The sequence below is a fragment of the Accipiter gentilis genome, chromosome W (genome assembly GCF_929443795.1).
Source record: "Accipiter gentilis chromosome W, bAccGen1.1, whole genome shotgun sequence".
Taxonomy (NCBI): domain Eukaryota; kingdom Metazoa; phylum Chordata; class Aves; order Accipitriformes; family Accipitridae; genus Astur; species Astur gentilis.
This window is the reverse complement of record NC_064918.1, coordinates 36,168,356-36,180,265: the sequence shown is the minus strand read 5'-3', so window position 1 is coordinate 36,180,265 and position 11,910 is coordinate 36,168,356. Positions and strand designations below refer to the sequence as shown.

Sequence of the window (11,910 nt, the reverse complement as noted above, 5' to 3'; positions counted from 1 at the left end):
TTGCTTTTTTAGCATGCGTGAAAGGCTCTCAGTTTGGGTTTCTGTCTCTCTTTTTCTCCCTTGTAAAATGAATCTCTCCTCCGCCCTGTCACTGGAATCCTCTCAGGCTGCTGGGGCTTATTTTTAGAAAGCAGTCATTCTTGCAACAGCCTTCTGCATTTTTGTATATGCAGCAGTTAAATTTTGGGTGGTTCTTTTGGAAAAAAAATCCAACCACAACAAACCAACAAAACAAATGCATTTTGGTGTACATTTAGTGATGTACTTTCTTCCAAATATTTCTGTGTACACCTATAGATATGTTTGTAATTTTATATCCAATCTGTATGTATGTGTTTGTACGTAAATATATGACTCATACCTAATTACATTTCATACATACACACTATAGATAAGAAATATATAATCAATAGAAGAGAACTTAAATTTTTGTCACTATATGAAAACTGATACAGGAGTTATGCTACAAATACAGTCAATTAAGAGTAGTAACTTAAGGTGTCATTTAAATGAGATGGCACCTACTCTTCCTGTAGGGATTGGCGCTCGGAAGATCTTGCGATGTACGGAAAGAGAAGGGTTAAAGGAGGCGGGATGACCGACAGACAGTATATAAGGGCGTGACGCAGTTGAATAAACGCCATTTGCAGCATCCTCATATTGGTGTCAGTGCTCTGTGGCCCAGGGTATGGTGGACCCTGTGCCGAGTCCCACGGGGTGATCAGACGAATGTCTACAAGTGGTGACCCTGACGTGATTGGACATCGGCGGATTACGCGGGGCGTAATCGAAGGCCTGGCCAGGCATGGAAGCAGTCCTGAAGGTGTTGGACTCATGCTCTAGAGAGGTAAAAATCCCTATGGGACAAAAAGAAGCGAAAGCTTGCCTAGAGCGGCTCCTGAAAGAGGGAGCGATAGAGCGCCCGGGGGACATATTGTCTCCTGAGTGCTGGCCGAAATGCACCGCGGCTTTAGCGGAACGGGCTATGGCGACGCAGCATGGTCCGGAGTTAAAGACGTGGGGGCGGATTAGGGCGATTTTCAGGAAAGTGCGGGAGGAGGGCTTAACATGGAAGGAAGCAAAGAGATTGATGCACGCGCAGGTGGATCGGGGCGTGCAGGCGGATGGGGAGGCGCGGACAGAAGGGCTGACGGAGGTAGCGGAGCAGACGCCTCTGGTGCTCCCAGTGCAGCCGTCAGCACCGGCCGAACCACCGGGATACCCTTGGGAGGAGTTGGAACGGGAGCGTGAACGGGCGAGAGAGGAGGAGCGGGAGAAAGAGCGACAGTTAATTCAGGAGGCAGAGGAACCCGTGGCTGAGCAAAGGAGACGGGAGAAGGAGAGGCAGAGACTAGAGGAGGCGGAGAGGGCTGTGATGAAGGGATCAGAAAAGGAACAGGTAGAGGAGGGAGCGGTTCCCCTGTATGATCCGGAGGACTGGGTGCCGGGACGTGTTTTGCGAACCGCGCCACAAGCGCACCCTAAGATGGCGCCGACATCCGCTTTCTCCCCGGATGTCTCTCAGGAAGTCGGGAGAGGCGGAGCACGGCCAAAGGAAGGAGGAAGGAAAGTCAGGACACTCCCTCTTCCGCGCGTAGCGGAAGAGGAAGAGAGTGGGCCGGACTCAATCGAGGGGTCGGCTCAACGGTTAGAGGAGGCGTGGCAGCTGGTGGGCGGAAACCGCTGTCGTCCGCCACATGCAGCGATAAAACAAAAGGCTATTTCCTGCTGTAAGGCGCAGTCGGCAGCAGCCAGTGAAAAGGCAACACCTATGCCTTTAACACCTGCGCCCGACCCAGCTACAGATCCGCTGCAGATGCTGCAGCGAGTAGTAGAGGAGTTGCAGGAGCAGGTGAAGCAACAGCGGGAGCTGCTACAAGCAGCTGGGGAACAGAAAGGAGTTCCCAATTCACCGAAGGTCACGTTGCCAGACTGGAAAATTGTAGCAAAGGAATGTGTTATGGACGGCATACGTTTTGAAGGACCCCCTTTAGTTTGCCCAGTCCGAGCTGGTCCAGGTGGTGTAGGGGTGGAGTGGTCTCCGTTAGATAGCAAGCTTTTGCAACAAGTGAAGAAGGCCGTGGATGATTACGGCTTAGGACATCCCATGACAGGCTCTCTTTTAGATGTGGTTTTTTCAGGTTCACTGACTCCCTGGGATTCGCGACAGTTTTGCAGTATGATTTTGACTCACACCTTTTTCTTGATTTAGAAAGAAGCTTGGACAAACAGATTACAAGCAGCACTAGTTGAGGCCCAACAAGAAAGACCCAGAAACAGGAAAGTGGGAAGGTGGGAGGCGCTTGGTGACACAGGGAAGAGGGTATGCTGCAGTACAATCATCAGAGCACCCAGACTCACGTGTGCGCTGGGTGCCGGCACGGTGGTTGAAACCAGGCCTCAGTCAATAACGATTTATTGTGAGTTATTTTGCAGGATGCCATTCAAAAGATCGTCTAAGTACCTGCACTGTGGTCGCTGTGACCTTTGGGTACTTGTCAAGTACGACCGCTGTGGACAACAACTCTGGAGACGCACCAACCGAGCATCAAAATGGTGTGACCGATGTTTTGAACACCGCAGATCCACTTTACAGCAACCGCTGTGTGTACCCCATAAGCAGGGGACTATGATATGCTTTTAGACAAAGCCAATCAATTACAGGAGGCAGGTGACAGTGGCTTGACAATCTCCTCTCGTCAACCTGGCGATGGCTCCTGTCTTTGATTGACTGAAAAACGTTGACCCTATTTGGAATCCTTTTGGTGGTGGTGGTTATTATGGTTTGTTGTGGGATACCAGCACTGACTGTTTGCGTGCGGAAACTCTTTATACAGAGTGCGGGTACCCACCAGTACACGAATTACCATGAGGTGGTGGGATCGCTTATAGCTGTAACGCCAGTTTGTACCGTCGGTCATCCGCCATAGTGAGGGGGGACTTGTAGGGATTGGCGCTCGGAAGATCTCGCGATGTACAGAAAGAGAAGGGTTAAAGGAGGCGGGATGACCGACAGACAGTATATAAGGGCGTGACGCAGTTGAATAAACGCCATTTGCAGCATCCTCATATTGGTGTCAGTGCTCTGTGGCCCAGGGTATGGTGGACCCTGTGCCGAGTCCCACGGGGTGATCAGACGAATGTCTACATCTTCCCCTCCCCCCCCCATTTAAAGTAGGAGTGTGTATGTGTGGAGTAAAGGGAGAGAAAACTGTAGGTTATGTAATGTAGTGTCATTTCCAAAAATGCATACTCTGGGCCATTGCATTGTGAAAGCCTGACACTATTATACTAGTTTCTTAATTGCAAAACCCCCAACACTTTGTAGTATGCCTGGGAACAATGGACCACCTTTACAGTAAGCATAGGATGATGGATTTTTGTCTACTTGGGTGATTTTTAAGTGTGTTAACCATCAGGTATAGTGCTCTTTAGAGAGGTATGAACTGCTAAGAATAGCATAGGGGTTTGCAAATCCAGGTATCAGGGATTCCTTTGTCCTATATTTAAGCCTACAGACCACTGAAATGCAGAGAAGCTTAATAGAAGATCTAGTTAGCATAAATGTCTTTAATCTTAATCACTGAAGCTTATACTTGGTTCATTCACTGTTATACTGGCAAAAAACCTTTAAAATGTTGTGACAGAATAACATTTTTCTTTTTTTTATTTATTTTCAGATTGTTCTCCTTGTGCTACTTGAGAGAAACTGCAATCCAAAGACTTAACAGAATCTAAAAATGGTAAGAGTTAGTTGCTTTAGCAAAGAATCAGTATTTTTTTTTATATAAATACAAACCTTCTTTCCCCATTCCCAACACCCATTTATAAATATGACCCACATAAGACTTACTTTTTTACATTACTGGGATTTGCCATACAATGATTGATGTACTCTGGAAACCTCCTTATGTTGGAGGTTCATGAGTTTTTTGAATAAAAAACTGAAATCCTTCTTTGTGCAGTAAGGCTTATTTAATTACTTATTTAAAAAGTGAAAAGTGTTTAGCAGAGTATGAAAAATACACATAACATGTAGGAATACATATAGACAAAGCAATATCCAATAATATCACCACCACTCCCCCCCCCAAAAAAAAAAAAAAAAAAAAAAAAAGAAGAAATAAGTCATTACATTTAGTGAATGAAACAATGTTATTCTGTCAGGGAATTAAATAAGATGCCAACTAATTGTTCTTATTATTTAATAAATTTTCCAGAAGGATAGCCTTTCTTTGTGGTAGGAATCTGTTCCAGAAAAAAAGGATAGGCCTCAGCCTAACTGAACTTATAAACACTTAGTTGGAATGTATTTATTGAACAGAATTGCAGCAGTTATTCATTTCCTTCGCTACTAATTATATTTATATTTTTACTGGTTTGCTGGCCCATTTTTTATACTGTGAGCTACTACTGCTGCTGAATACCTAATTTTAATGATGAAACACATTATACATCTAAACATTCTCTATATATGGTATTCTCCAAGAATGGTTATATGTCTCGGTCAGCAGAACAAAGAAAATATTTTTTCACAAAAAAGGTATGTAAGGTAAGCAGAACTAGGTAGATTAGATGCTCTGTAGTCATATAACGTTCTTGATTGAAGATGCAACTATTACTGAAGTATGTCTGAATACATATATTGACATAAATGTGATATATTTTGGGTGCTACATCATACTACTTTCATAGTCAAAAATCTGCGAATTTCTACAGGGGCAATAGTTTGTCTGAAGTAGCATTGCATAGGGTGTGCATTAGCACAAAATATTTTCCAAAGTGTGAGGCTCTCAAGGGCATAATCTTATAAAGGTGGGGTTAAATTAATTGCATAAATTATTATAATTGTCTCAGTCTTTGGAGTTGTTTTGACTTGGGGAGGGGGATGAAGCAAAGAATGTTTAAAATAAAAAATATGAAATCTATTATATAGCTTTTTTCTGTTTGGCTCCTTGTTTTATAGCATTCCTATCTGCAAAAACAAACTTGCAAATTCTGGAGTTTTAGTCTATTTTGGAATCTACTTTTACCAAAATGCTTTGCTCATTCATATATAAATGAATAGTTGAGGGTAGGGAATTAAAAAGGAAAAGATTCCCTTAAATTTTCTGTTCCAATTTTCTGATTCTGATTTTCTCTTCACTGTGAATAAAAATCATGTTAAAATATATTCTCTTAACACAACTGTGGAATATTGGATAAGGAAACTTTCCCTACCAACACCAAAGTGACAATGAGCCCACATTTTGAGATGGTATGCAGGCTGCTATGTGCAATATATGACAATCTATGGAATTAAATATTATTTCAGGTTTTGTTAGGCATAAAATAGACATTGATTTTTACCAGCAGATGGTTCTTAGATTGAAAATCTGATCAACAATCAAAAAAAAAAAAGTGGAATCAGGGATTTTCACAACAAATAGAAAACTTTTCAAAAACAGCCAAATGAAATTTTAATTTATGTTACACTGCAGAATTAACAATAGGAAAACTAAATAAATGGGTAATTACATTTGATTTTTCTGCATTTGGATAGTTTTAAGTTGTATTATACGTTCTGGCCTGGAGGCTGGCTTTACAAAAGCAAGGTTCCTGTAGCAGTCAGTGAAATCAGTTTTTGTAAAGCCAGCCTCCAGGCCAGAACGTAAAATACAATTTAAAACTATCCAAGTATGATTGTTGATCAGAATTTCAATCTAAGACTAGATTTTGCCCCAGTTTACAAGGTTGCTTAAAATATGAAACTTGGCAGACTCTCTTCCCCTACCACCATTTTTGGGCACAATAATACAAAATATAATGAAGTCAGACCACTGACATACTTTCTTTGCAGTAGTAGACGCACTTGTCTTTGGCATAGTTCTTGTATTTATTCCAAATGTCTCCTTAGCCATTCTAATTTGCAGGAAAAATTCTTCTTTGCATATTTAAGTAATCAACACTTTCTACACTGAAATATATAATTGTCAAAGTTTTTACTTTTTTAAAATATAACAACATATGCAAAGGCTGTATTCTGCTTTCACTGGTCATTGAGAATTTAGCTGTTATGTTTCACCAGGCTGAACTAAACTTTATAAAGGGAAAAAAATCAAACTAATCAAACTATTTCCTTTGCTAAACTGAAGGTACATTAATTATTTAGTTACACTTACAGTAAAATTAAAAGTGGCTAGAATAAGCTTGTTGAGTGAGAACAAATTAATACTTGGATTAACTTCACTGTTTTAACTTCTCAGTTTCTTAATGTTTTTATTCCATAAAGTATTTCTTAAACTCCTTACAAGTAAAAATGAGCACTGTAGAAGGTTAGTTTTTAATGCTGCTTCTCTTTTTCCTAGACTTAGAATTATGATTTCCTCATGCCTGGTTAATAAAACTTTCTTGGAGCTGTATAATATTAACATAATCAATAATTTAAAGACAAATAAAAAGGCAAAAGAGTGTACTTTGTATTGTTCTGACAATTTTAACTCATGGATGTTTTGAGCAATCTTACATAAGAAGATCTGACATTTAAGGATCTGTCCTTAATTGTGTAAAATTTATTTGCTTACAAAGGGACCCCTGACGAAAGAAGGAACCTTTTATATTTCTTTGCAATCTATAAAGTCCTGAGATGGTTATTTTAAAACTTTTTTTTTTTTTTTAAATTTAAAATGCTAGAATTTCAGTATACCACCTTCCTGGAAATTGCTCTATGTCATAATAGTACAAAGTTATTTGTGATCTCCAGTCAGTTTCTGTCCAGTTTTCTGTGACCTCCAAGAAGACTTTTAGCAAAACCAGGAAAGATGTTTTTTAAGGTAAACACTTTGTGAACTGTATAAAAGGCCTGTTTGATTTATTTCTTTAAAAACAAAGTGATCTGGTTGTTTTTTTTAAAGCACTCCAGTGTGCCCTTTCCCCCCGTTCCTGTTGCAGTTCATTTCTGGGTTTCAAGTTTAACATTGAGAGTTTGCAGTGCAGGTGCTAAGGAATTTAAATGGCAGGTTTATCACTAACTAATAAAAGCATGTATCAGTAAACAGATACATCCCTTATAATTTAATTTTGACCTACCTGAAAATAAAGAAAAAAAAAATTCTAGAGCAGCTCATTATTTTACTTCTGACTTACCATGATTAGATGGCTTTCTTCTAAAGCACTAGCACTGTGGAATCTCAGAGGCTAGGTATTGTACAGTATAGCTACATCATCCCAAAGCAAAAGACCCTAAAGGAAGGTCATTTGGGTTGAACATTTCCTGTAGTATATCCTTGTCTGAACTGGATCACTTATGAGGTTATTTTATCATTTGCATTCTCTGCATTTTATAATCTTACTTGGAAAAAAAAGAGAAAAATGGGATGGTGGCCTCTTGGAGAGAAAGACAATTGGGGGAAAGCTTTTTTTTTTTTCATTAAGTCGGAGAAAGAAATGATAACCTGCATTTGGATAAAGGTAAAAAATCATCTTTTTTTTTTTTTTTTTTCAGTTCATAAGGAAATGTATAACATCATTTAAGTTAATTGAAGATATATATATGAGAAAGCTTATATTTAAGATTTCATTCCAACTTACCTATTTAAGAACCCTTTTCCACTGGGTTATCTGCAGATACTTTTACACATTCTGTAATTTTCTGTGTCTATAATATGATTTCATTTTAGTTGGAACAACTGTTCATAGCTTTAGGATAATCTATGGAAACTGGAGCCTGGGATTTTTCTGACAGAGGCAAACATTGTTATGTAACTTTTATATGCTCTGAGGAATAAGAAGAATGTGATACTAGGATGAGGTGTTAAGTTCAACCTGATACTAGATAAACACTGGACAAATGTAACTCCTGGTTCTGGCATGAGAAAACTTATACTACTTTGTTGATTATTACTGAGTCTGGAACTGGAATTGAATTCTCCTTTATGGTAGTTCAGAACTGCATAGGAACTTTAGGAATATATCAGATCCTTTTCTCTTTATATGTAGCCATGGGCAGAATTTGGTCAAGAAAAGTGTTTTGGGTTTGTGTGGTGGGGTTTGGGTAGTGGGGGAGGGGGCCATAGGGGTGGCTCCTGTGAGAAGCTGCTAGAAGCTTCCCTGGCTCCAAGTCGGACCCACCTCTGACCAAGGCTGACCCAATCAGCGACGGTGGTAGCACCTCTGTGATAACATATTTAAGAAGGGGAACCTACAGTGGAGGAGGAGATTGGAATGTGAGAGGAACACCTATGCAGATACCAAGGTCAGGGAAGAAGGAGGGGGAGGAGGTGCGCCAGAGGAGGTGATGCCCCTGCAGCCCGTGGTGAGATGGCAGGCTGTCCCCCTGCAGCCCGTGAAGAGGACCTCATGCTGGAGCAGTTGGATGTCCCTGAAGATGGCTGTGACTCCATGGGAAAGTACATGCTGGAGCAGCCTGTGCCTGAAGATCTGTGGCCCGTGGAAAGGACCCATGCCAGAGAAGTTCGTGGAGAAGTGTCTCCCATGGGAGGGACCCCACGCTGGAGCAGGGGAAGAGTGAGGAGTCCTCCCCCTGAGGTGGAAGGAGCAGCAGAGACAAGGTGTGATGAACTGACCACAACCCCCATTCCCTGTCCTCGTGCCACTGGGGGGAGGAGATAGAGAAAACCGTGAGTGGAGTTGAGCCTGGGAAGGAGGGAGGGGTGGGGGGAAGGTGTTTTAAGATTTGGGTTTACTTCCTAATATCCTTGTTTTGATTTGATTTGTAGTAAATTAAATTGATTTTGTTTCTTCCCCAAGTTGAGCCTGTCTTGCCCGTGACCATAAGTGGGGAGTGATCCCTCCCTGTCCTTGTCTTGACCCACAAGTGTTTCTTTATATTTTCTCATCATCATCCCACTGGGGCTGGGGGGGAGGAGTGAGCGAGCAGCTTTGTGGTGCTTTGTTGCTGGCTGGGCTTAAACCATGATAAGAAGTTACTGAGAGGTGATAGTTAAGCAGTTTTGGTCATCTGAATGTGTATATTGCGCTTTTTTTAGTGTGCTTATGTATTGTACATGAAGAATACATTTGATGCCATTTGTCCTACAATACTTGATTGCTGAAATCTTACTGAGAATTAAGGCCTTCCCAACTTACAAAATAAATAAGCAGAAATAAAAGCTCATTTTTTTCAATACTTCTGCTGATTTAGCTGTTCAATTGTATAGAAAAAGCACCTTTACTTGATTATGGTTAGAACAATTTGAAGTAGAGTTTAAAACAATGTCATTGTCCAAAGCAGATACTGTGGGTATTTCTGCGGTAGAATTCATATGCACATTTAAAAGCAAAGTAGCTATATATATGGGAGTCTACACAGTCACAAACATGCACACTCCAGATGCTAACATTTTATAATTGTGCACCAGCATACTGTATCTGAACAGGACAATGTTGACACATGGAATTGGAGGTTTAAATAATACTTTGGTTTTTTCCAGGACAAATCTTTATTGAACTTTTTTCACAAAGGCTGAAATCTTGAAAAATCAGAAATAAGAATTCATGTACAACTTGTAATAGTATGCAGTCATGACACTGCTTTTCAAGTGTTGGGAGCAAAAGCTTTCACCAATAAACAATTTTTTTTCATCATAATACTGCTGACCCACACCTGAGCTCTGAGCATTGTGCGTATGCCTAAAGAGAGAGAGACTACACCTAACAGTCCTAGAACAACTTCATAAAAATAATTCAGTTAGCATCATTGACTGAGACAGGATATTTCAATAAAATATTTTAAAACGTTTGTATTTTCCTTTTGTTTCAAAGATTTTTTCACTCTGATGCTTTATTAAACCATATTGGTTGAGGGTACAATCTGTAAAGGTGCAAAAATGTTATTTTCAAATGTTTAATGTGGAATGATACTATGAATCATTGTTTGAATATTACATGAAATTCAATTTAGGCTTCTGATCTGGCAAATTCACTGTAGCACTACTAAATGAATCCCTATGTAGATGTTCCTCTGTGGGTTGTTGATGTTTCCTTCTGTAAATACTGCATTAAAAAAACACCTTCAAAATATGTAACATTTTTTCATCCAACAAGAAGAAATGTTTCTGGATTAATTTTGTTAACTGTAACCTTCTTGTCTGTCTACTTGCATAGACCACCTTTGTGAGATATATGTTTAAAAAAAGTTCAAAGAAATTTGTATGTTCTCACTGAAAGTAGTATAAGCCTTGACTTAATATACACAGTATCAGAAAGAATTCTTAAATTCTTAAAATGTTGATGTTTAGAAAGCACATATTGCCATCATACAGCTACTCAAAAAGATTAAGTTAGAGAGGAACAACTCTTTCTTTATTTTGAGAAGAATATCTCTGTGACAAATCTTCCAACATTAAAGGGTACAAGTAAATAACTCTATTACCACTGGCAGAAAAAAATCCTCTGGAAATATTGGTAAATTTTCTTACCCTTAATTTCTCAGATAAGTTAATAAATAAAGCAACAAGAACAGAAACAAAATAATACTTGCTAGGCAAAGTTCTTTTCCTTTATGCCACCTGATTAGATAAATTCCAGAATCCATAAGTATTTTATTATTTACAACATGCATAATATATTATGATACTGTTTAGATTGTGCTTTTATATTTTAAGTAACAGTAAAGCAGTATGCATTAAATGATGGTAGATGATGGTAATATGGTGACTGTGCAGGTAAATGTGCCATAATGCTTTCAAGCACCTGTTACAATATCATCAGCTGTGGCCATTACATCTCTCTTAATGTGGTAACTACTGGCTGTAGTTCCATATCTCATTTCCAAGAGTACCACTGTGCCACGATTGAGAGACGGGACACAGCTTGATGCAAGCAAAAAGTCGATTTTATTATGATTCTTCACATACATTTATACTAGTTCAGGCTAGCGTGTTCTAAGCTGATTGGTCCAAATTCTACGTTAAGCATTTACAGATACATTAAGCATTCACAGATTGGCTAATGCTAAAGGAATTTTTTAAACATTTACTTCTTCTATTTACAGCAATCTATCTTGAGCAAGAACAATAGTTCCTCTTCTACAGGGTGATTGTTTTAAAGTCTCACCAGCTCACAATCCTCTGTACAAACATAGAGTGAGCAGTCTTTGTCTCTTCTAATCAAAGTTCTTATCTTATCTTTCCCAGGGCCTATGGCCAACAAGTTCTAGCACACCTCCTTCTATCAATTTAGCAGTGCTGGGGGTTTTACTGACACCAGACAAATCCTGTCCCACACCACTGGGGCCTTCCTGTTGCACAATAAGAACTCTTTTTGTGGAGCGTGCTATCAATCCTTGTAAGCATTGTAACAAACACGGCAAAAAACCAAGAGAACAAAGACAGCCAAAGCATACACAATTATTTTCACAAAACTCCTTAACCACCCCGACAATCCCTATCCTTCAAAAAGTTTGTCTAACCAATCCCAACTGTCGCTTTGTCAAAGCTTAGAGACTCCAGCTTTAAGCTGCTGGATGCTAGCATGAATAGATTCCGAATGGTCTGAGAGATTCATACAACACATACCCTCAAAATCCTCACAGCCATGTCCTTGTGCCAAAAGCAAAAAATCTATAGCAGCTCTATTTTGCAAGGTAGCATGGCGCACACTATCTACATCTAATAAAAGACCAGATAGCGCATTACTAGTAGCATTCGTTTGTTTAGCAAGCCAGCAGCCAAGCTTATCCAAAGTCACTAATGCTCTTGCAGCAGCAGCCCCGGGTAATAAGAGAGAGGTAACAAAGCGTTGGCTAAAAGACCAAAACTCCACATTGTCATCACAATTGGGGGTATATGTATGGACGCCACACCTTGCCTCTCGTTCATGCAGTTCTTTCTCACTTACGGCGTTCAGTCCCTGTTGTCCTGGTCCTCCTCAGGAGATTCACCAGTCTGTTGCTCGAAAGACTGGTCCGGA

The 11,910-nt window shown here is 39.9% G+C and overlaps 1 protein-coding gene across 1 annotated transcript in view; it reads left to right on the top strand.

Annotated features, from left to right (window-relative positions):
* The first annotated feature begins 568 nt into the window (after positions 1 to 568).
* The window catches only part of LOC126035588 (neuronal regeneration-related protein-like), a 31,429-nt gene continuing 20,087 nt past the window's right edge, over positions 569 to 11,910 (top strand). The window contains exon 1 of the mRNA XM_049794232.1: positions 569 to 3,743. Coding sequence (XP_049650189.1) covers positions 3,741 to 3,743 — 3 coding nt within the window. The 5' untranslated portion in view covers positions 569 to 3,740. The remainder of the gene's footprint in view (positions 3,744 to 11,910) is intronic.